The sequence below is a fragment of the Lissotriton helveticus genome, chromosome 9 (genome assembly GCF_964261635.1).
Source record: "Lissotriton helveticus chromosome 9, aLisHel1.1, whole genome shotgun sequence".
In the NCBI taxonomy this organism is placed as follows: Eukaryota; Metazoa; Chordata; class Amphibia; order Caudata; family Salamandridae; genus Lissotriton; species Lissotriton helveticus.
The window spans coordinates 402,173,104-402,199,851 of NC_136070.1; the positions used below are offsets into that span (position 1 = coordinate 402,173,104).

General features: G+C 42.7%; 1 protein-coding gene across 4 annotated transcripts in view; it reads left to right on the forward strand.

Moving 5' to 3' along the window:
- The first annotated feature begins 5,832 nt into the window (after positions 1-5,832).
- EVL (Enah/Vasp-like) overlaps positions 5,833-26,748 on the forward strand; it is a 528,612-nt gene continuing 507,696 nt past the window's right edge. For 2 of the 4 annotated variants that reach the window (XM_078660166.1, XM_078660172.1), the window contains exon 1: positions 5,902-6,371. In XM_078660166.1, coding sequence (XP_078516292.1) covers positions 6,367-6,371 — 5 coding nt within the window. In that variant the 5' untranslated portion in view covers positions 5,902-6,366. Of the gene's footprint in view, positions 6,372-26,748 lie in introns of all 4 variants that reach the window. The other 2 variants (XM_078660169.1, XM_078660175.1) reach the window with 2 other exon arrangements.

A 26,748-nucleotide genomic window follows, 5' to 3' on the forward strand; every position in this document is an offset into this window, starting at 1 on the left:
ATATTGCATGATAATCTATATAGCCTCCTACCTGTTTACATCGTTACTCAATATTTATGCCCTGTGTAATTCATGATTCCTCAGTAATGTTCTTTTTGTATTGTAAGACTCTCTGAGACATTTGGGTAATGTCTGTGTTATATAAAACTGCAGTGGTGTAACATAAGCCCCCGCAGCCTCTGCAGTGCGTTGGGGGGGGGGGAAGTCCTCCCCGACACTGTGCACAGGTGGCAAGCCCCCTCCATCAGGGCCGGACTGGCTGTAGCAGACACCGGGCATTTCCCAGTGGGCCAGAGTGGTGGGGGCAGGTTCTGTGCCTGTGATGGTCGGTTTTGTCAGTGGGGGGCGGTTTTGCAGTGCTGCAAAATCATCCCCCTGTAACAAAAGCGGGAGCAGTGCTTCTTGCTGGCACACCCCTCCCCCCCCCCTTCCTCCCAGGGCTGGTTGAGCAGCAATCTGCCAGGGCTGGTTGCTGTTCGCAGGCTTTACCTGCCCTCCATGTGCTTTGTAAGGGGGGGCCTACAAGTTTCGTTACGCCATTGTAAAACTGCATAAATAGATATATTTTCACAGAGCGTCTCACAAGGTATAGGGGGAATGTGCTGATGGAAGATGCAGGGGGTCCACCATGAAACTTCTCCCCTTGAAGGCTATAATGTTTCTACAGTAGTTAAACTGAAACTGTTGGAGTCAACCAACCTGACGAATATCTCTGCAGAACCTCTGCGGTCCTGGAAGCCTGAAATGTGCATGCGTACACAGAAGAAATGATTGCAGAAGGAGCAGGTGGTCACAGTCAGAAGCATGGAGACTGTCTTCTGGTTCATGCTGGGGGAAACAGATCTCATGCACACCACCGTCTTGCCTACCTGACCCGGCCTCGCATTGCTCTCTTGCTTCTTTTAGGTCTGCCGTACTTGGGGAAACCACACCAAATTGATGGGGAGCCCATCCCGCAACGCAATGGTGATCCTCAAAGTGGAGGCCTACAGAGATGAGTAGGAGTCTTCAGTGGTGGGATTAAAGATGGATTTGGTGCCCATGCCAGGTTCAGTGGTGAAAGGGGAGCCAAACATTAACAAGCATTAGCATAGCCAATAGGTCTTGCCTTTGGGCCCTTGTAAGTGTTTAGCCAGAGCTATTGGTTTTACCCATGCGTTGAAGTTATGTGGGGGTCTTACTTCAAGGGACTTTTAGTGCGTAGGAGAGAGGGCAGTCAAGGAGGGGCAATAAAGTTTGTAGATCAATGAGATGTATAAGATAAACAGTATACTTGTCTTCCTCACACAAAGACACACAATCAACAGGTACAACACAGAAAATCTCAGAGCTAATGTTACACACTCACAATTACAGCATTGAAAGTTGCAGCACAAACGTCCTTTGAGTATATGAAACAGGCACACCTTCAAGGCAAACTTTGTGTGCGCACATACACACACACTCTCTCTCTCAAGTCCCCCCATCTTAATTTGAGCCAGTGGTTGCAGGTGGGGCCCACCAGCACTAATTTTGGGGACTGGCACTTATTTTTCCTCAACAGAGAGAGAAAACACAAACTGGGAAAGGAGGAGGAAGAGAAAGGTGGAAAAGCAGTGCCTTGTGGTGGATTAAAGAGGCATGAGATGGATTCAAGACTATACAGCCTAGGTATTTAGCACACCAACCTTTGATAGCACTGGCAGCGGCCTGCTAAGCAAAACTTTGGGTCCTGGCACTTATTCTTTTACAAATTAAGCACTGCACACTCAAAATGCGCTGTACAGGTTGTCCTCACAAACTCACCACAGCAGCAGGAGTGAAAACTTCACATACAACAGTGGCTTAACAAAGGTGTCACAAAGCTGAATGCAAGAGTGGACCCCCACCCCATTCCTATGCTGAGAACTAAAAGACATCTAAATGTTGGGTACATGGAGGCCCCCACAGGCATGGTCCTGGTGCCACTGTACCTGCTGCATCATTTATAGCTACGCCTCTGAGAGACACACATGCCTCCGGTACAAAACAACCATTAGCAGGTTATGCTTCCCTCACACAAAGAGGAACAACACGGGTGTCAGAACTGCATGCTTCCCACACTGGAAGGATAAGATTGCACCATGGCCAGGGGCAATAATGGTTTGAAATCACACAGACTGGTGCCAAGATACCTGTTTTTAGGCGAACCCAGTGCTTTAAAAATACTGTTTTCATTGCCAATTTATTTTCAGGAACAGCACACAGGAATTAAAGTTTCCATTATAGGCTAAATATGTACAGAGCAGACAGCAGCACGCATGGTATCACCCAGAGATTACCCTTCTATCGGCGCTGCAATATGGCCCGGCTTCCGCCATCTCCCACTGGAAAGATTTGTAACCCCTCTTGCTTAGTGCTCAGTGAAGAGATAGCAAGCATCACATCACCTTGATAGAGACCAAACCAAAAATTGGCAGCTTCTTGTGGGTTTTTGCATCTGCTTCATGCCTAAGTCTACTTACAGTCTCTTCACGTTTTTCCATTTAGAAAGCTTTGTATACAATATTTATAGATGCATATATGTAGGTACAAACACTGGCAGAACAATGCTGCATCATCATAACTGAAGTAAAGTACCAATATGTTAAAATGAACATTTACAAACATAGTGGCAATCCAATAAAATCTAAATTCAAAAGCAAAGACTGAATCAAGTACTGCAGATATCAAATGAGAAATAAAACTTTTATAAGAGGATTGGATGTGTGTGCGGGGAGTAGGAAAGAAAAGACATATAAAGGGAAATAAGATAAAAATGATGGTAGAGGACTGGAGCAGTTGAGGAAAAGACCAAAGTGAAAATATATTAATAAAGTGTAATGCAACTAATATTCATAGATGCTAATGTAATCTTCATAATCTCAAAAAATCACATTTAAAATAAGCAAAAATATAAACAGCAATGTACAATCATCACCATATAAAGAGAAATCTATATATTGAGATGGCAACAAATCCGGGAGGCATGTAACCTTACTGAATAGTAGCAAGACTAAATGTAGTCTTAGTGTTTGACAAATAAATGTGAATAGACCTACTATCTCTGCTCTTTTATGAGATATCTCTTTTGGAGGAGATGGAGCAATGTCCAATCTATGACTGTAAAGAAATGCTGTTCCAACAACTCTTAAAGAAAATTTTCTTTAAAACTTAAATTTTCTTTAGAACTTTCTAATTTAAAGTCATTTGTTAAAAAGCTATGAATATTAACAAATTCATCAAAAGACCTCTGCTTCGCAGGTTCATAGCACCCTTTCCGGAAAAATACTATGAAATAAGAAAAGTATTTTAGTTTTTATAATGTAGAAAAAGAATTTCCACACTTGAGACCAGAATTGCCTACGTTACATTCATAGAACAAATGCAAGATATCAGCAGTAGGATGTCCTCCCCTCTCATATAACAAATAGATTAATTTACACTCACCCTTGCACCCTCAACTTGTGATATTTTGGTGTGACTCGGCGGTCTATTATTTCCCCAACCTCAACTTCTCCGGATGTACTCACTCATGTGAAGTATACCCCGGAGTAAAAGAGGTGCGTGATGCTCCTTCTGACATAAAACTATAGGCCCACCCATAATTTCCTCTTATTACACCTCTTTCTCAAGAGACAGCCAGACTGGTCACTGCAAGACAATAAACATTGATATATATACGACAAAGTTAGACTGATTTCAGCACAGCACATTGCTCTTCAAGCTCATCTCTGTACATGGTTCCTCAGAGCAGAGCCTGCCTGTGGCCCCTTCCTTCTATTGCGCCTTGACCATGGGCCAAGATCGGTCCATGGCATAACAGGCTCTCTTAGATCCAACTATTGTTACCCATCTCCCCAGGTACGCCTCTCACTCCAACTCCAGTTCAAGCATCAAATGTACCCCATACTCCTCAGTGCAGCGCTTATAAGGTCAGTTGCTATCTGATGGAATTTCTTCCCCAGTAGAGTGAATAAGCAGTGAGTGTTGCTGACTCTACTGTATCAGAATGCCTTTTTGGAGGGAGGAAGAGTTATGACGTAGTATTGGCTCGATTTCCTGCTGAGACCCTTCAGTGCATGATCCCTTCCCTTCCTGGGATATCTCTGCACCCACCATTGGTAACCGCGATAGAACACTACTTGGGGTAACATAGTGATTTGGTACAGCTACAGCCGTTTTAGAAGGGAAGGAAAAAAAAGAAAATATTTTTTTTTTGTCTTGAGGTTAGGTATTGTTGACAGCCTCTGGACATTTAGTAAAGACAGTATTGAGGAAGAGCAAGATTCATTGTAATGATGACGATGAGTGAGTAACTGAATTATTACTCATTCTGCAAGACAAGAGAGCAAAACTTTGAAGCCCAGATGGGGCTCACGGGAGCCAGGTGCTGACAGGAGGCCAGGAAAGCTGATGGGAGAGATTTGAAAAAACAAGGAGGTATAGTAGCACATAAGCTTCTGGTAAATTATAAGGCAGTAAAATGTGAAACACTTAATGGCCAATGAAATGCAAATATATTTTGATTCAAGTGTTGAGCTATACGTTTAATAAAACAGAACCGCCTGATTTCGAAACTGATTGTATTCAGTGAACATGAAAGAGCAATCGGTGCACCACCGCCTGAACAGTAAAACAAATTACAAAGTCTGTGTCCAGAATTGTATTCTTTAAATCCTCTTTTTTATTTAATCACAATTTGATTTGAACGTAACATGCAACATGCAGAGGCGACCAGCCAACGTGTTTCGTCCAATACAGTGGACTTCTTCAGGGCATATGTGAAGTCTTCACACATATGGAGCCATTATATCTGTGGCAAATGTAAGTAGTCAGCATGTTGTCATGTGACTGGAAACGGAACAGATGGATCACTTTGTATATGATCTACAACAATTGTAAGCAGCTATATCCTAATATCAGATGCCGGTAATGTGCAGTGCATCAGGAGTCAGTAAACCGCTGGGCCACACAAAAATAAGGTGGCCCAAAACAGATAAAACCATCAGTTCAGCAGCATAATACGCGCTGAAGCAGAGTGCAAAAAGGATTCTCCTTTCCGGTATGTAATCAAAAATTGCACTGACCTGCCCTGTTTCCTTTTCAATATGATTGTATTCGGTGCTTTAAACGGAAATATAGAAGTGCAGGGACTCACTATTTACAGTACCTGTTTGCTGCTGAGAAGTGATGGTACTCTCACGTCAAATGTATTGCAGCACTGCTGAGAAGTGCCAGTACTCTCCCTATCAAATTAAAGAAGTGCGGGTACTCAGTACCGGATAGTACCCACCCATTTAAAGGACTGTAGTATTTGAATAAATATTTTTGATTAACTTAACACGTCATATAAATTGGGTACGTGTTCAAATGATTGATTTTGTCTACTACAAAATTAGCCCAGCACACAGTGAAAAAGAATATCTCGTGAAAATATACCCACTCTCGATTTCTAGGCAATGATCATGCCAATGCTGAAATCGGTGGCGGTGACAGACATTCTCTAGATTGATTGATTGATTTATTTATGCGTTTTTATATAGCGCGAACTTTACCCGAAGGTGTCAGAGGCTTCACAATAGGAACAGTAATGATATGAGGAGAGAATTACAAGTGAACAAAATACAAAACCAAGCATTAGTTACATGAGGCAATAGACGATACAATAATATTCTAAGGGCGCATGTGATGAATATGTGGGACTGGAGCCATATGTGGGAGGCCGTAAAAGCAGCGCGGCGTTTGCACGGATTGTCCCGCGAAGGTACAGCTGTGACGCGTGACATTAGTGCCCACAGGAGGAGCAGCGAAGCAGCCCTAGTGAAAGCTGCCATCAGACAGGGAGAGCGGGGGGCGGAGCCACCGCCAGCGGAAGTGACTCCGCTGTCAGCAGTGGGCAGCAGAGCGCCGCGAGCCCAGCCCGCTTTGTGCGCGCGTGTGTATGTGTGTTGGGTCTGACTGGAGAGCCGCACACCCCCCGCACCTCCGCCGGAGGATAAAAAAAAACAAAAAAACATGGCAGCGGCGGCGGCAGCCACTCGGATACAGCTGCCAGCCGGGAGCAAGCGCTGCCTCCGCGGCTGAACCGTGACAGCAACATGAGCTGCGAGGGACCCCGACGTGAGAGCCGGAGCTTTGCACGAGTGAGGGGAAGCCGGGGAGACAGCAGCGAGCGGGTCCCGTCCACCACAGCCTCCGTCCAGCGGATGCCCCAGCGGCGGTGCCTGCCGCAGCAGCTTTGATTTCTGCACACAGCAGAGCCCGGCGGTCACCTGGCAACCTTTCCTGGGTCTGCTGCCCCTTCAGAGGAGATACCCTCTGCCCCAGGAGAAAGGATAAGGATATACCCCCCTCTCTCCGGTAAAGATGAGGTGAGTGCCCGCGAGCAGCTGGCAGCCCGTGTCATGTGCAGAGCATCCCAACAGGTCTGTCACTGCTGATCAAAGGAGGGGTGCAGTGGGGGCTTTGATGGTGTGGCATGTGCATTGTGAAAAGTCGTGACTTGTGGCATGGTGTAGTCCACATGGACATACCCTCCCTGCCCCTACAAACGTGTTTATTTTCGTGACTCCATGTATTCTATGCACTGTGCTGATGGGAACAGATGTGATGCTGTAGAAGCAGAACGCCATGGCCCCCTCTGTGATCTGTGTGCTCGCAGGTGTTGCAACTCACTAGGTACCCGGAAATGTATTGTGTAAAGCAGCCCGGTTCTCGGTTGCTGCCTCACATGGTTACCCAACTGTTCATAACGCTCCCGGCATCAATCTAACCCCGTCGTTTCCAGACTGAAATAATAAAAAAAAGAAAACGAGCAGCCTCATGCCTTTCAAAACAAAGAGCACTGTTCATCGTGCTGAACGCCCGTTTCCGTGACAGATATTGTGCCATGTGTGCGTTGTTTGCTGTTCCTTTTACTGGTGTTATCTTTGCATTATGCAGGCGATTAATTTAGGCAGCTGATTTCAGACAGATGAATACTTTCCTGGCAAGCCCCGCTGGAGGGGCAGAAACACAAACCTGCCTGGCACAACTGCTGTGTGTTTGTGTGTCTATATGTGCTTGGTTCGCCCACTTAGCATCACAGTGTCGGTCTTCCTGACATCTCACCAAACACAGATTTGCCTGGCATGTGAGCGAAGGCAATTTTGAGCGCTGACGGCAGGCAGGTTATTTATTATTCTAGCATCATCGCTGCGACGCTAAAGCGTGGCTCATCACATTTATTGCCGAGCGCGTAGCCATATTTAGCTGACTGGGATCTTGAATCAGCGCCCCTTCCTTCTGTTTTTATAAGGCCCTCCATGTTCAACGCATGCAGCATTGCAGACACCGTGACAGGGGCTTGCGTTGATTTACGTTTTTCCGGTAGCATGCACCTTTATTATTTTGTTTTGAGGAGGGGGCGGTCCGTTGTTGCCGCTGAAGGCAAAGAGGGTGGGGGCAGTGTGCTGCAGTCCGCCAGGAGACGGTGCTGACGTATTCTGCAACGTTCAAATGTCAGAGCGAGTCCTCGTGATGGGTTATGCCAAGCAGCAGCGAGGGTGGCACGTTTTGTGAGGTAATGCAGCTACTGTACTCGATGCTGGTCTGTGGTTCCGCTTCAGAGGCAGCAGACGAGGTTCCACCGCACACTGAGGTTTAAAGCATCTCAGTGGCACCCGTGCACCCAGGGATTTCTCTTGTTTTATGTCTCAAAAGAAGATGTCAGAATAAGGCTACAGTTTTGTACCTTCAAATCTAACTGAATTGTATGGGCCTTGAAGCATGGGGTGCATTGGGTTCTCGAAAACCAGATTCTTACAGCTGTTCACTGGTATGGGTGAAATAGAAATACAATATTATATTAACACATAAGGCCACAACCCCATTGCTCATGCAATTAATGTGACATCAGCCTCGCGCCCTGAGGGAACTTGGATCATGTTGTAATTTACAGTGATTTGAGATGTAGTCAGTTTGGTATGCAGCACTTTATAAAAGAATGTATTGGTTATTTGGTGAACAAATGCAGATCTAATTGATATAATATCCTTAGGCTGTGGTGGCGGCCACTATACTTTGATATATTACTATATAATATGTGCTTATTGCAGTCTAGTTGTGACACCAGTACTGGCTTATGATGAGAAATTGCTATTGCCGCTCTTCTCAAATAACGTGTTGCAATTGAGCTCAGACGTCAGCAAAGTGTTGAAAACACTTCCTTGAGCTCAAGTGAAACAGAAGTGTCTTCAGATTTAGAAGATATGTTCTGCCGTGTAAAATGAATACAAAATGTTTCTTCTTCATCAGTGGAAATATGGATACGTGCCCGGGCAGACCGATGCACAGAACCTTCACTCTTCCCACACCAATTGATGAACCAACTTTTTCAAAGCAAAACATTCACCCAACAATCATCTCATCCAAATAAAATTCCTTGCTCTGCAAACCATGTGATTACAAATGAAATACATCACTTTATAGCACGCCTAGGCTGTGGGGTTTTAGGTTTAAACCTATAATAACTGATAAAACCCCACTGAAAGAAAAATAGCCCTCACCGGTGAAAACATATAAACACTGAAAAAACACCTGCAAAACCACAAACTAAATGCCATTCAAAGAAAGGAAACAGAAAGTGAGAGTCATTTTGTTCTTACTGAGGGGGTCAATAAAATGTAACTTTGTTATACAAGCTAGCAGTAAGAAAGACTGGCTAACATTATACTGCTTGAGTTTTGTCCTTTTGGGATGCCACTAAAATATTGTTTCTTCTTCCTTTAATGTTTTCAGTTTTATGGCCTTCGGTCTAAAGATGCAGGGTTTAGTTTCACATTTTAGGTTTAGTTTAATTATTTTATAAACTGTAGAGAATCAGGACATATCAAACTCACATTTGATATTTTGGCTGCATTTGATTCTTTCCTAATATGTGTCATCACATTTACCCACAGAGAATGGGTAAAAACCCTTAATACATCAGACCATAGTTTCTAGTGGGTCAGTATTGATAGTAGGTGAATTGCCAACACCTCAGGCTTTAAACATTAAATGCAAGGTGTAGTGACAAGTATATATATCACCAAGCATCTGGGATAGCCGTGAAAATGTGACACCAGACCTTTGGAAAACATGGAACGCAGTGTCACTTGTTATGCTCTGCAAAAAAGGTTCTTTCCAAGTTCAACAAAGATTGGAGTGATATTGTTTGTATTTGTAGTGATTCAGCTAAGTATATAAAAAATTTGTGTGATGACCTGTCAAAATTGATACCCGAGCTTAAGTGATTGCCTGTAGGAGATCTTTGCCACTTGTTAGATGGTATGCTGAAAGCATCTTTACAATCTTCAGAGTTAATGAGGGATGCTATTGACTTTTTAGTCCATTCTGGTGCACTGTTTTCTTATGCCCAGGAACTAAAACGCAAATATTTATCATTTCGTGCTTTATGTGGCATCAAAGAAAGAGTCATTCCAACTGTGTCCCTTAGCTGATGGTTCTCAGCCCAAGGGGCTATGAATGCTGAGAGGGCCTTTTCACAGAAGAGAACATGGGAAGGAAAGCACGAGCGCACATGGCCAAAAATTCACTGAAGAAGTATTGTATGGTGTACTACAATAAGATTAATTTGCAAAAATCTCTTTGGACCTCATATACACTATACGTACACTGTCTATATACCATGTTCTTTCAGTGCAGAAAGCAAGCAATGATAAAAGCAAAACGTTCCATAAGCACCGTAAAAACACTTTTTCTGTTGTTTTTAGTGGCGTGAAAATGTGTAACCACTGATAACAACTGTTTTTTAGGATATTGAAAACACTGAAAAAACCCCACCAGAATTTACCAAAAATAGAAACTGAAAACAGGACAGCCTAAGCACGCCTTATCAACTGTCACTCTTCAACAGCTCGCAAAAAACACAGTTGATGGACAGAATGTAGAACTCTTCAACAGCTCACCATTTAGAGCTTCATGACATTTTGTTTTAAACGCAACCTCAACCTGCTGAAACTGACCGAATTCTGTTTTAATGCCTCCTGTCTACTGACCATTGGGCTCATTCTTTCTGAAGGTTTCTTCATGAACTTCTGAGAGAGGCGTAGACAGAGATTAGGGAATGGAGCACTATGTATCTACTAACTCCTGCAAGTCCCCATTCAGGCTTACCTATTTTTCTGGTGCCTGAAGGCAGACATCTGCATATATTCCCTTTGTCTCCAAGAGACTCAATTTGATATATCATCCCTCTAATAGGAACTAGATTTTCATTGGACAGTGTCTCAATCTCATCTCAGTGCTGTTCATCTTCCAACTTAAACATTTTCCTGAGTGAATTCAATCTCCAATGGGAATCACAAAGTGAGCCATCAGTTTCTGCAACGAAAGCATTCCTGAGGCAAAGAACCTCCCAGTAGTCTAATAACATTTCCAAATCTAAAAGCGTGTACCACTGACAAAATAGCAAATAAGGATTTGGTCTCAGTCCAAAAGGCCCTGAATTTTCGATGGTCAGATCACACGTTGATTCCCTTCATATTCAACACTGAAAGCATCACAATCCTGTGGACATTTTAAGAAATAAGTTATTTAGAAATGAAACCTCAAAGCTCACTGATATAGGAACATTTAGCACACTGATTGCTCATAACCGGAGTCTTGGGAGATCAACAACAAAGTGTCTGCCCTAGTTTCACATTACAATGTGATGGTGGCTGGGGGAATTGACTCCATAGACCCACTCCAAAAGAGAAAAAAAACAGCATGTGAAATGCTTGACCCCATTTTGATCCAAAAAGCTAAACAACGAAAAGGAGAAGAATAGGAGATTAGAAGGAATTGAGCAAAACCAAAGGGGATGATGGACGGAGTGTTGAACATTGCAAGCACTCACCCCCAGTCAACTGATCTGGGTTTAATCCATCATCATTCTTTAGCTCACTCCGCCACCCCAGTTCAGACATGGCCATATGCAAATCAGTCTGACCCTGTGCCTCTTGAGAACAGTCCAGCCCGAACTGTCAAGCCATGTCTTCCCTGGACCAGAAACCAGCCATCATCTGCCAGGCTAGCTTGAATTCAGTGGCAAAGTGAGCAAGGGACCCACGTCTGGGCATACCCTCCAAACCTAGGGCGAACAAAGCAAAACCAAAGGGGATGATGGATGGAGTGTTGAACATTGCAAGCACTCACCCCCAGTCAACCTATCTGGGATTAATCCATCATCATCATTCTTTAGCTCACTCCGCCACCCCAGTTCAGACATGGCCATATGCAAATCAGTCTGACCCTGTGCCTCATGGGAACAGTCCAGCCCGAACTGCCAAGCCATGTCTTCCCTGGACAGGAAACAAGCATTCTGGCACCGGTTTCTGGCTACACAGCTGTCATCAGCCAGGCTAGCTTGAATCCAGTGGCAAAGTCAGCAAGGGACCCACGTCTGGGCATATCCTTACGTTCTTGCAATGTGCTTGCAATGCTCAACACTCTGTCCATCATCCCCTTTGGTTTTGCTTTGTTCGTCCCCTAAGTTGTCAGGGTATTCCTGTAATATCTAAGATTAAGATTCGTATTGCCCCCTGGTATATTTGACCTCTCTGCAACACCCAGCACTATACACCATAACCTACTCAAGAACACACTTCCGAATTGGTATTAAGCACTTGGTGCTAAAAAGGGTGTCTCTTCTATCTCTTCAACAAAACAATGGAAATCCATCTGGGGAACCTCTGCCCCCAATAATGGGCGTCTGTATTTAAACTATGCCTACGTCCTTCCAAAACCAGATTTCTTACTAATTGTTTCTGCAGATGATGATCCCACGATTCAAAACTGGTTTGCCTCCCTATTTCTGTTTGTTAATATCCCAAATTCTCTCAGGTTCTCGAATTCATCCCTAAAGAGACTTCACTTGGATGAACCTTTTAAATATTTTCTCAAAGGTGCACACTTCCAGGTGAGGATTTTAGGACGTTTTAAACCTTCCATTCATTGTCAAGATTTTAGATATGGTGTACAAGCTCTCATTCTTCACAGAAGGGTATACGGCAATGCCCTCCTGATTGTTCTTCCAAAAGCTAGGTTTGTCCCCCCTGAAAAGTTCATGTGGCTGCATGTCTTAAGGCAGGCACCTTCTGCACATCACCCTAGTGATAATTCTATACAGTAGCTCACTCACGAAACTACATGCTCTTACAAACCTACTTGCATTACCTATAAGTCAATGAATTTGCACGTTCTAAAACATGTTCCTGGAGGAGCATGCCCTGCTAGAAGATAAAAGCTTTACACTTTAAAATCCCTAAAACTCTTAAATAGAAAACATTGATAGAGGCCTTCTCTTCTGCATCACTAAGCTATAGAACTCTCCCTACCTCAGGAAAAGTCTCACTTTCAACATATTCAAACATTGGTTCAAAAGGTTCTTGACTAATTGTTTCTATAACTTAATTAAGCTCATTATGGTACCATGAAGCTGTTATTGGCGTTGCATTTTTTTATTTGGTGCCGTTTCCCAATATCCATGTATATCTGTAAATACTCAGACATTGTTTCATTTTGGCTGATGCTGACTGAATTATTCTATTTCATGTCTGCGTAAGTGTTGAGTAGAAATTCTTCAGTGATTTCTTGGCATCCTCTACACGTGCAAGAACCTGCCTCCTGTGTCGAAATTTCAAGTGATCTTAACTCATTTTAATAGCGCTGTTACTCATAAATTGTTGTTTATAACTTTTACGTTTATACCGTGTGATTCTCTTCCCATGCAAGGACATGTTTCCTTAATTTTACAACGTTACGGAACATTTATTTGTCTGAACAAGTTTCCTTAGTTCTATTGCATGTAACATCACATTTTGCCAACCTCTCTGTAAAGGTCTTTTTTTTTTTCTTTGCACTGCACCTAAATTCCATGTACTGCAACTTTTTTTGTATACAGCGCTCAGATGTGTTGTCTGTGCTATAACAGATAAATAAATACAAATAAAATACATTTTCATTCACATTAATCTTTTATTGTGCATTTACAATTTACAGTGTGAAGCACAATACATCCCTGTGCAAATCCACGTTTTGCACTTTCAGAATCACAGTCTTAACTTGTCTGAAGAAAAGTCCAACGTGATGCCTGATTCTGCAAAGTTATCTTTGAATAGAAAATCACATGCTGATTTTTCTATGGGACAGATGTACAAAAGTTTCTCTTTAATATGTTTAAGATGAGTCAATAGAATACTATATATTATTTTTTATTAATAACTTTTGAGTAGTTAGCAGAATCTATACAAAATTAGATAGAGATCTGCTTCTGTTACTTGTGGTTGTTCGTTCTGAGATTGGCACCGATTGGTCAAGGTGTTATTAAAGAGTCACTTTTCAGGGTGGACATGGACTGTCCCCAAATACATTTTTGCTCTCTTTTATAACATAAACTACACAATTGTTTAAAACAAATTTTCTAGGAAGACAAAACTTGGCCAAAACTGATCTATTTTCGTGATGAAGTAAATCCCTTTAGTACCTTTTTAGATATTTGTGATTAAAAAATAAAAGATAAAGACTTGAAAGAGTACATCTTGTATTTCTTTTTGATTAAGTTTAAGGACTGATTCATCAGCTTTGGTTTGGACAAAAAATGTAAACTGACTGAGAAAACCACTGGTTTGTGAACTGACATTGTCAGTGTGTAAACAAATCAATCTGACTGGGCGAGAAGGAATACGTTTTTCTCTTTCTCCATTGTGAACCACACGGACATATTGTGACCCACACTCAACAACTTTTTGATGTAGGCAGACTGACCTCAAGAGGAATGTAGGCAAATAAAGAGGTGTGGAAAATTCCCTGAGAAAATACCATGTATAAATCTAGCATGCTCATGTTTTCAGAAGTCAAAAGCATTTTACAATCAATGGACTGAGCTAAAAAAGGTTCCGACACTGGATGACAGTAGTTCCTGAATCAGATACTGAACACAGTCCCTCTAAGTTCACTGAACAGCTGGAACTGGATCACAAACAGCTGCCCTCTTTTTAGTGATTATGATCAAGTGTGTGTTCGGAACCATAAAAAAAAGTGTTCATTAACCAGAAGCCCAGTTCACAAACTAAAAATCTCATTAAACTGATAACAATCAGTTGCATGTTGCAAAATGCTAGACCAGATGATAAAAACGATATATGTTTTAAAAAACAGAACTACCACTTGAAAACATACATTTAGTGTTATAGTGTTATAGTTGAAATATAACAAATAAACCAACGCAGACTGGTTATCAGTGATTCCATAAATGTACAGGTGACGAACTATAACCGAAAAAAGCATATAACGATGATATATTATGGTAGAGATAGTCCAGGTAACCCAACCATAATATCACTCGACATACGTTTCTTCAGTGAATATTAATATCATGTTCAAAACTGATGGAATAACACATTCGTTTAAGTTTTGCTTGAAGTGAACGCCTTGTGTTTTCACAGGAAAAGTCCATGGTTAGTTTTAGACACTTCAACACCCTCTTGTCTTTCTTCTCTTTTTTAATTGTTCTATCCCAACAAGCATGTGGATCTACGTCCAGTATTGAGTTATAATGACAACCTCACTTAAATCTCTTTTCCAGCCACTATTAAGCTCTTTTTTTCCCCAAAGGCAATCTGTGATTCATCAGTTTTACTAGTCAAGTGGTTATTCTCATAATGGGTTACAAGAGCATTACATTCTGTGTAGCCCAGTTACTGTGTTCAAATTCAAACATGTTCTCCACATACCTCAAACTATTTTTATTTTATCTCCGATACTAACTTTAGGGGAAGTGACCCCTGGCTTAAACCAAACCTGCATATATGCCGGCTAACAATAAACTAAAGAGCAGGCATTCTAGAATGGAACCATGGTTCAGGCCATTCTTAAAATGAATGTTCAATATATACTCAAGATCCACACCCAGCTGAGACGGAACCAAAATTCCCCATCCAGTAGCATGATAACTTCAAAAGATTTGTTGGGATATCAAAAGATAACCTGTTTCAATAAAGTAGGCACCTTAAACCTAGTCAATGTTGGTCATGAAGTTGATGTAAAGTTTACCAGTGGTACTCGTAAGCATCCTACCAATATGCCTCAAAGCAAGACCCTGGTGCACTACACTAAGACTTAGCCAAACACCCACTTTTTCCTTTGTGATTTGCCATTTTTATATGCTAGGCTTTCTAATCTCCAGACTCCAGACTTTGAGAAAATGTAATAGAAAAATCTAACACCAACTTATCTGTAACTCTTTACAAAAGGCATTTATTTTAACTCTGCTCCAAGTTTCCAGCATTTGCCTATTCTTTAGAATCCAGCCAAAATGCAGAGAGAGTTGTTCATCCCGCTATTGGGAAATGTTAATCACAGTGGCAGCCAGCTTCCCACCTAGCTCTCGAGAAATCTTGAATATTACTTAAATACATCATGCCTAAATAAGGCTTGTCAGCTCTCTTCTTTGAAAGTGAAATCAGATAATTGTTTCCTGGACCACACTATGCAGTTCGTTCCTTGACAAAGCCTTCCTGAATTATCCTTATCTATCATTTGAAATAGTGCTTTCCAGCACATGCAACCATTATCTGGCGTTTTAATTAGTTAGAAAGTAATACCAGATGTTATATTCGTTTATAATCAGCTAAGCAAGCTTTATGTTTATTATTCGTGAGTTATCTCAGTTTCGTTCTAAACTGGAGCTTGTACATTATCCATTTGAACTCTCTTGCTGGGCCCCTACACTAAGTTGGTATATTATTAATAAGCAGCAGTTGCACGCTTTTAATTAATTTGCTTATTTGGTAAAAAAAACGTGCCATAATATTTTCCCCAATATATTATTAAACATTGGAAAGCTCAGATTAACCCCTAATTGTTGAATGCATTGTAACAAACTCTTCCTTTCCTTCAGGGCACACGTGTTGCTACATTCATTTTATTCTAAAGAACACTTGCCCAAGGCAAAACATTGTCGTTGATGGGTGATTGTTGCTTCCAATTTGAACTTCTACTCTAAATTTGAGGTGAAATCCGCTATCTACTTAAAATATTTATCTAATTGGCAATTTACTGTATTGGTAATGTCCCTCTTATATGCTCTTAAACAATCTAATGTGATGGACTGATCTCAGTGGCAGAAACACTTTGTCAGGCTTTTTACTTTTGAAACTCATTTCTTATGAGAAAAGACTGCTTCTGGAATTTTGATTAATTATTATATTTTACTTGCATCATGATGCTCCTTTGGGTCAATGCTTTATTAAGATTAGTTTCTACCCAGTAACATAGGATAACCCAGGCGAGAGTGTAAAGTCTCCACCTAAGATTTTTTCGTTACCTCAATTTGTTGCATTGGCAAAAGGTATGGAGCGTGCAATAGAAAGAGGTGACTGGGACAGAAAATAAACAGAAACATAGATCCACAGCAGTTCCAGCAAAATCATTAGTACTGATTGCTGGCCATCAGAACACACACATGAACTTGAAATGTATGCACTCACCATCACTTCTTGGTCATTCCTCTCAATAACTCAGTTTCCTTACACTCCAATAGACCTTAGTGTTGATATTACACTTCCCTGGTGGTGCACACATTGCTTATGAATGTGAACCATACACCGGAAGGGAATGAACCACTGTTAGCATCAAAACTTCAGATTGCTATGTTGTCCAAATTGTTTTCATTCCCATACATTACTTTTTATTAAAAAAAAGTAGCTCTACGTTGGTGAATACACCAAAATATCATAGAGGACACACACACTACCTTGTGTTCTTTATATGAAAGATTTTCCGTGCAAACTATGGACAACGTTTTTTCCATTTGAAGTAAATATGTTTTGTCATGGTTAGTGGCCAGGCACTTACTTGACTTGTTTTTGCTTTGTCTATATTTGCCCAACAAATCTCTCTTGGAGCTTCATGGGTATTACACAATTCATGCAGCCAAAAACTGTAATAACTTGATGGCTTTAGTAAAGCCACTCACATATATCTAATTCCTGACATCCCTATTTGTGTGAACAAGACCCACTGAGAGTCAACCATCTTGGAAAGGCTAACCAGCGAGGGTGAGTTGCTGTATAGTCTGGGACTCTTTTTACAACTCACACTCAGGTAAAATCTTTTCAGTATGCTGGCAAATGTTTTAGTATTTTTTATGTTTTCTTTTGATGGTGGTATTATTATGGATAAAAGCACATGCACAATTCCACCTTCAGCTATTGAGCATATACAGGTCAGTTTGGTTAATACCCAAGATATAAAGTACACCCAAACAAAAGGACAGTTGTTAGCCACACATTTAGTAGCATGTTTATTTTTCGAGTAGTTCACTATTTACTATTTTTATTGTTATTCTAAACTCCACAAGGATCACAATAAGGTTTGAATTGGTAATTTGAACATCTGCTAAGCCAGATGGTTGGACTTCTAAAGAAGTCGCTCAACCTGCTACTGTCTCTTTAGGGATCGATACATTTAGTTAAAATGAATATTTTACAGGATTACTTTTTTCTCTACATAGTAATTCCATGCTACATATCGTCCATTTTTTTAAATAAAAGCTATTGTACGATAACAGACATATCTTGAATGCTAACCGAGATAGAGAAGCTTATAGATGGTCCAGGTATTTTCCTAATCATAGGAGATTGTCACTTCACAATTCTCAGTGATATTCTGGCCATTTGATTGGAATCATTTGGTTTCAATTATTAACTTTAAATTCTGTAATCACATTCCATCCTTCATCTCTATCCTGTTGCAAGAACACCCTTAACAAGGATATTTCCTTTACAAATATAACCACCCATGATTCTACAAGCTAATTAAGCTCAAGCCAGACAATCATATTTGTACATACAGGCAGATATCTAACATTTTAGACTCCTGTGCAGCACTTTTCACCTTAAGTGGGGTGGGTATTCCCCGATGTGGGTCCCAGGCTCACTGGATTCAAGCTAGCCTGGCTGATTAGGGGTGTTAGATCGAAACTGGTTCCAGGATGCTTGTTTCTGGTCCAGGTAGGACCCGGATTGGCAGTTCAGGCTGGACTGTTCCTTGAGGAGCAGGGTCAAGACTGATTTGTAAATGGCTGGGTCCAAGCTGGGGTGGCGTAGTGAGCAAAAGAACAATGGATTTAACCCATATCTCTTTACTGTGGGTGATGCTTGATTCTTTCAGCATTCTATCCATCATTTGTTGCTGCAGCCCTTTACGCCCTGAGTGGGATGGTATGCCCTGACGTGGGTCCCTTGTTCACTGTACCACTGGATTCAAGCTGCCTGGCTGATGAGGAGTGTTACCCCAAAACCAGTCCCAGGATTCTTGTTTCTGATTCGAGGGGGACCGTCTTGGTAGTTTGGGCTGGACTGTTCCCATAGTGAGTAGGGAGACGACTGATTTGCATATGGATGGGTCAAAATTGGAGTGCTGTGGTAAGAAAAAGAACATTTACATTAACATTTTTTTTACATCTTGATAAAGTCATATTGACGAAACACTTGTCGGGTGTTTCTCTTTTCATCATGAATACTTTGTGACAAGTCAAGAAATCTTCATATGCTTGTGAATTTGGAACTGTTGACCATCCTACAACAAGAATCCGAGTATACATTATGTGTCTGCTCTACAGAATCAGAAGTTTGCCCTTTCATTTATGAAGACTGTTCTCACTACTTTCTTTACACAATAACTTTAAGTATAAACTTTATTTCGTTGAAATGCATTTTGTAACCTTGACTGCCTATCAATGGGTTTAGCAAAAATCTTACCTTTTAGGTTGTGTTAATAAAATCGGATCTATGGGTCCGACTGATTTCTTTTCATTAGTTCATTTTGTGTTACTTTTCTTTCGGTGTGCTCCAGTCTAAATATATAGTTTTTTGGGTGGTGTTTTTCACTCCTTCACCCCCGAGTTCATCCTTCTGCGAGGAAGGTGCTTGTCTGATGCAGCACCCTTTGGTTAAATCTCATCTGTTTCTAACTAAAACACTTTTTGTTTGTTTCTACTACAGCCCTTGTAACTGGGATGTGCGGCTAATTATATCCACTGCTTTAATTGTACAGTTGGTGCTTATTTTAGTGAAATCAGTTAAAAGAAAAAAATTCAAATCTTTGGTGGTGTAACATAAATCTTTATAAACACAATAAATAAATCCCAGTTTGTCTTCTATATCTGTGTAATGTTTACCAGTTAGTTTAAATATTTCTGTGTCAAGACCCCAGAAACCCTTCAGATGACTGTGAATGAGTCCTACATTGTTTGAGCTTCAAGCACGCTACAGCTTCCTGGAGTATGCCTTGGCGACCTAGCGACCATGAGGGTATCAAGCCTACAAAGTAAGAAACCTGGTCATCCAAGATGTGTGAAAGTACCGGAGCCCCTCAGTAGTAAACAATAGTATCCAGTGCAGATCATGATCAGTGAACACCACCGGACCCTATGAAAAGGCATTATAGTTACCTCTAAGCCTAGCTAATGGCTATAGTTACAAAAACAATTTGTGGGCTTTTAACCGCTAGTTTGTATTGAATGAGCCTCCGTAGGCTAAACACATCTCCTGTATTTTCCCATGCTTGTGTCTGCTGCTTAATTTTTTGGGGGGAAAAAATAAGTGTCAGTGTTCAATATATAGCTTAGAAGGCTACTACTGCTTCTACCACCCACTATCCCTGCCAACACTGGCAAGTGCTAGTAACAACACTAACTTCTACCCATCACACTCAACACATATAACAATTTGCACTATTCTAGATAGCCTGCGGTGCTGGTATTATTATTTTATATATTAAATTATTAGGCACACTCCTAATGTCTGTTTAAAAATAGATGAACAGCGCCACAATGTGGCTGAATATCATAAAAGCGTGCCAGTGATACAACCAATTGCCAATACCGAGCCCTGGGAAACACCAGCACAAATGAAGCACTGTGCTGTTTCATAAGCTGTTACAATAGTTCTCACATGCTAATTTATTTACCTCATTTTCTCACAACAGAGGAACTGATGTTACATTGTTTTACGCACGATCTTCACCATATGTACATGTTCCTATCAGTCTAGTCATTAACACATTCTTAATATCTCACAGCACAGTCTTTACGCCTAGCCTCCTTCTCCAATTTGGAAAGGATTAATCGAACCCTCAACTGTAATTGTCTTTTATGTAAATGGATATTAGACTTGGTTCGTGTTTGTGTACCACTATGTTGAGAACATTAAATGTGATTACCTTCTTTTCATTTGCTTAGGTGAAACCTCCGAAGCACATTTAGAGCTTAAAGTGCCTCTTAGCATTCAAGCTGCTGCATTCTAAAACATGTCCCTTTAATTGTGAAAATGGTTAAGTAGATGAGGATCTATTTTGAAAACAGTTTTCTGAAATGTATATCTTTTTGAATCTCCTGTTTTCAAGGGTCAATGAAAGATTCTAAGCCCAGAGTATTAGTGATAACATGGATGTAAACTTAATGTGCACCTGTTAAAGCACTAGCGCCTTTCTAGGAGATGAGCATAAATAGCGCTGTGTTTATGTGGAACCTACCACCCAGTGCTTCCCCGGTGTTTTTGCTCATAGTTTGACTGATGGGGTCTTAATGACTCCATAAGACTTCCAAAATTTAGATATTTTATTTCACTGTTGTGTTACAATCCAAGCTTGCTCAAATAACAATGACATCACAAAAGAAGAGAAATGTTGGGAAAAAATACACCACTACCATCAAGCATTTCATAAAACGCATTGATTCTGTACAATAACGTAGCTAGATCAACCTATCTTTTAATAATTAAAGGTAGTGTTGTTGCAGAAACTGTATTAAAAGTATTCCCTATCTTTAACGCTAACAAAATGTTTTATAAGTGAGACAATATTGTCTAAGATCACCCCCGCGTTCCCACAAATGCTTAATGTAAATGGACGACAAAATGCATTAATCATGAAACCGGTGTACAATGGGGATTATTGTAGTACTATATAGATCACCCTAATTAAATGAATGCAGGAGACATTTAGTCAATGAACACAGAAGCAAAAAACAGGCATTCAATCCCTGTGAGTCTGTCATGAAAACATCACAAGTCTAGTGTAAGGCGCAAAGCGTGTTAATTTGATTTCAAAAGACAGCATTGAATTACTCGTCACAGAGTATCCAACTATCACATACCTATAGTTACCATCTGAAGTATATAAAAACAGGTCTTAAATTTACTGGCCAGTATTTCTGCTTCTAACTATTGTGGGATTTCCCCCAAAATAGGAAATGGTTGCTCTCGCCCAGATTAACAGAATGCTTACAGTGCAGTATTTCACAATTTCAGCAAGAGTGCATAATTTTTCTGTCTGCACTGTGCAGGTGGAAAGTGTATGCATGACTGCTTGTGGATGGTAGGATCCTCAAGGGAAGCTTGTGCCAGCCCAAGGGGAGCATTGTACGCTCCACCCCCACTGATGCAAGGGATGGACGTTGCGGCCGCATGCAGAGTCTGTGAGTGGCCTGGTGTCCCCTGTTGTGAAGTTAGCAGTCTAGTGGTTGTGGGTGGAGCTTAGGGGGTGGACAGGAAGAGGAGGGGACCGACGAGGGAAAGTCAGTTAGAGTAGGGACAGGGTAAAGATAAGAAGCAGAGAATAAAGCTCCTTAAAAGTAGAACCTGTGTCTGTGGTTCTTTGTAGCACGATGCTACAACTGGCGACGAGGATGGGATAAGCAGGACTGCAGCCCACAGAATTGAATGGAAGCACCCTGTCCCCTGCAGCGTTGAAGAGAGAGGTCCGCTGCTGTGCGAGGCTGCCAGCCGAAGAAGAGAGCAATAGTAGGTGACCCTGCCCCTCCTGTGAGCGTGGGAGTCCGAGGGAGCCACTACCATGAGCGCTAGAACGCTCGAGCAAAGAAGAAGTTTTCGCGCCGAAAGCGCGAGCTCCGCCTGATGCGTGAGCTTTGGCACGCTATCGGCACCGAAGAAGCGGGAACTCCGAAAGCGAGCTGGGAGCCTACCCCAACCCAACCTGATGTCTGCTGTGGTCGGGGGAGAGTGAATCGTGAGGTAGATCGCCCCACAGAGGCCTGCTGCTGAGCGCTGCTGAGCGCGAAACAATCGGAGCTTGAGTGGCTCCGACGTCGGAAAATCTCACGCCCGATGCGTGAGACTTGGCAAGCCACCGCCGAGGACCCTGCAAAGTAAGGCGGGAGCCCACCCCAACCTCACCTGACGGTAGCGGTGACCTGAGGGAGCTGAATCCGGAGAGTAGTGCTCCTGAAAACGACTGCCGGTGAGTCCTGGGTGAAGAAAAAGAGTCGAATGAAGAGAGAGAAAGTAGTGCCTGTGGATGATTACGGCGGCCATCTTTAAGTCAGGCAACTTTCGGGACACCTTCCCTGTGCCAACTGTAGGCGGCCATTTTGAAGTCAGGCATTTCACAAGAAATAAGCATTGGTACCTGAAAATAAAACAAGCATTGGCAAAGAAACAAGCATTGGTACCTGAAAAGAAACAAGCATTGGCAAAGAAACAAGCATTGGTACCTGAAAATAGACAAGCATTGGCAAAGAAACAAGCGTTTGTACCTGAAAATAAACAAGCATTGGCAAAGAAACAAGCATTGGTGTGACCAAGCGAGTGTGACAAAGACACAAACAAACACTCCAAAGATGTCCGATGATGATGGAAATCAGCCGCCTCCGGCAGACGCCAAGCCTAAGGTTCTAGGTGGGTCACACCTGCGAGCGCCCGAACCCCTCAAAGTGACCACTGGGGGAACCATGGGTCCCAAATGGCAGGAATGGTTCGAAGAATTTGAAGATTATATCGAAGGATCAGAAGTGACTGAGGATAAAAAGAAGTTGATTGCCCTGCGCAACTTGGCGGGGCGGGAGATAGTCAAAATAATCAAAGATCTTCCTGATGCTGAGTCGGACACCTATGACAAAGTGCGTGACGCATTAAACAAGAGATTCCTTCACAAAAAGAACGTCGACTATGAACGCCATACATTTCACTCGGCTCGTCAAGGGAAAGAGGAACCAATGAGTGCTTTCATGATGCGTCTGAGGAGACTAGCCAAGCATTGTGCATTTGATAATTTCTCAACAGATGCTGCAATTAAGTCACAAATAATCGATGGGTGTCACTCCGACCAATTGAGGAGACGATTATTGAGAAAGGAACACAGCCTTGACGATATAGAGGAAATGACACGCATATTTGATCAAGCAGAAGAGTATGCAGCAGACATTGAAGCAGGACACAAAGGAAGTCGTGAACAAGTGCGACGTGTGCATGCCAAGAATGAGAACCGAAGGCGCTCGAGTGACGAACACTGGAGATCACGCCAATCATCACGTCGAGAGCGATCAAGACATCAGTGGCGAGAACCGTGGAAGAAGGAAAGGCGATCAGAGAACGTGAGGAAATGTTACCGTTGTGGGTATGATTACCCCCATGTAGACAGCTGTCCTGCCATGGGTCAAAGATGTCGGAAGTGTGGTCGAACGAACCATTTTGAAGTGATGTGTGGGGAATACAATAAGGAGAGACGTAGTGGTGCCACAAAGACAACTCAGCCTGACTCACGGAGAGGTACCCCGAGAACGTCCCGATCCGGCACCCGAAGACACCACGCACGAGCTGTCCATGACCAAGCTGAACAGTCCTCTGGGTCGTCACACTCCAGCCGGGAGTCACGACGGTCCAGGTGGGAACGGAGGTCACCATCCCAAGAATCTAGACCGTCATCCAAAGACTCAACATATACCATTGAATATCTAAACCTAGCCGTAGATCCAGACCAATTTAAGACTTATCCCCGGCTGGACATCAAAGTCGGCAATCATGACACACAATTCGTACTAGACTCAGGTGCATCCCTGAACTATATTCCAGTTACCGAATACGAAAGAATGAAGCCACGTCCTCCGCTGACTTTTGCACCAGTCAGAGTCTTTACATGGATGGCTAAGAAGCCACTTCCTTGCCTCGGGAAGTTCTCAACGACCCTCCAACATGAGGACACGACCATTCCGGCGGTCATCCATGTCATTAAAGGCCCGGAAGCGGACTCTCTGCTGAGCCTCCCGACAGCTGAACGACTTCACCTAGTGGAAATCCTTTTCAAGGTCAGTGGAAACCAAGATGTGACCCGCCAGTTTCCCAGACTATTTCAAGGACTAGGCAAGCTAAAAGACTGTCAAGTACGATTGCATATTAATGAACAAATCAGACCTGTCGCTCAACACCCTCGACGGGTACCATTCCATCTCCAAGCCGCTGTAGAAGAAGAACTCCAGGACTTGCTAACCGCTGATATCATCGAGCGCACTGAGGGTCCAACTCCGTGGGTGTCCCCCGTCGTTATCGTTCCCAAAAAGGGCACGGCCAACAAAGTCAGACTCTGTGTGGACATGTGCCTGCCCAACACTGCAATTGAAAGAGAACGACATCCGGGGCCACACTTGAGTGATATGATCTCAGCTCTAAATGAAGCGAAGATATTCTCCAAGTTGGACTTAAATAAGGGATACCACCAGTTAGAATTAGACAAAAAATCAAGATACATCACCACGTTTGCAACCCATCTGGGGTTGTTCAGATATAAGAGACTCAGTTTTGGGGTTTCCTCGGCAGCCGAAATATTCCAAGAAGCCATTCGGCAGGTTATTCAAAACATTCCCAATACCTTCAACTATAGCAATGACATCCTTGTCTATGGTTCAGATCTACGAGAACATGATATCGCACTCAATCGTGTTTGCCATGCACTACTGGAAGCAAACCTGACTCTTAATAAGGAGAAGTGCGAATTCCATCAAGACACTCTAAAATTCTTTGGTCATATCTTCTCAGGCGCTGGCATGAAACCTGACCCCGATAAGATTGGGACTCTGAACAACACCAAGAGCCCCCAGGACGTCAGTGAGCTCAGGTCATTTCTCGGTATGGCCAGTTATTGCGCTCGCTATATCAGGGACTACGCGACGATCAGCCATCCCCTTCGCCTTCTGACCAAACAAGGCCAGCCGTTTGAGTGGACCCCCCAATGTGAGAAATCCTTCAAAGAAATCAAGAAGGCGGTGGCGTCTGCGGATCATCTATCATATTTCAACCCACAAAGAAAGACTGAAATAACTGTGGATGCCAGCCCTGTTTGTCTTGGTGCCATCCTGGCACAATATGACAACGACTCAGATCCACGTCGAATAATCGCATATGCGAGTCGTAGCCTGACCGACCCGGAGCGGGCATACTCGCAGCCTGAAAAAGAAAGTCTTGCCGTAGTGTGGGCATGCGAACATTTTCATGTCTTCATATATGGAAAACACTTCACTTTAATTACAGATCACCAAGCTCTTGTCACCATTTACGGAAATCCACGATCCAAGATGCCCCCAAGAATCGAAAGGTGGGGCCTAAGGCTACAGGAATACACATTTACCATCATCCACAAGCCAGGGAAGTCAGAAAACCCGGCTGACTATATGTCCAGACACCCGGTTACATCTTCAGTCTCAAAATCGTCCATTGCGGAAGAGTACATACATTTCGTAACTGATCATGCTCTTCCTCCTGCCATCCCAATGGACGCCATCAGAGAGAGCACAGCACAAGACATCATCCTGCAGAAGGTCCTGCGCAGAATTCGACACAACAGGTGGAGGCATGATTCTCAGGATGAAGAGACGGATCCTGTCCTTAAACAAGAAATGCAGGCCTTCCGGCATGTGTGCAGTGAGCTGTCAGCCACCACTGATGGCATAATACTGCGAGACCAGAGAATTGTGATTCCCACTCAACTGAGACAAGGAGTGGTTGCCCTTGCCCATGAAGGACATCGGGGTATTGTGTCAACCAAACGCGCATTGAGAGAGCGAGTGTGGTTTCCGTATCTCGACCAAATGGTAGAAGCTACCTTGAAGGACTGTCATCTTTGTCAACTCACGAGCAAATGTGACCCTCCAGCACCCCTAAACATGACCCCTCTACCACCTGGAGTGTGGCAAGAAATTGCTATTGATTTCTATGGACCCTTGGCATCGGGCAAGTATGTGCTGGCCATCATTGATGAACACTCTAGATACCCCATTGCACGCTTTGTGTCATCTACAAATGCCGTAAGCACTCTCAAGATATTAGACGAAGTCTTTGCGGCCTGGGGAGTTCCCTCCAAGGTTAAGACAGACAACGGACCCCCATTTAATGGACATGACTTTGCAGCATTTGCGAAACACCTGGATTTCCATCATCGTAAGATTACACCCCTCTGGCCACAGGCCAATGGAACAATTGAAAGATTTATGGCCACGCTCAAAAAGACTTTTCAACATGCGACAGCGGAAGGGAAAGATCTACAAGTCGCCCTCAACGAGGTCCTCCGAGCTTACCGGACAACTCCTCACGCTACCACAGGAAAATGCCCGGCAACACTCATGCTGGGGCGTCCCATGAGGAATCGCATCCCAACGTGGGAAGAGGCCTTACGACCATCAGTATCACCCACTCAAGATCATCAAGAAATGATGAAGACAGATCAGCACCGAAAAGACAAAATGAAGTCATATGCAGATCACAGGAGAAGAGCGAGGTCACTCTCGTTACATGAAGGAGACCGGGTGTTTGTCAAGCAAGAACAGCAGAAAAAGACCGACTGCCTGTTCAAGGACGAACCGTTACTGGTCACGAAAAGGAAAGGAACTATGGTGACTGCTGAATCAGAACAGAGACGAATCACGAGAAATATCTC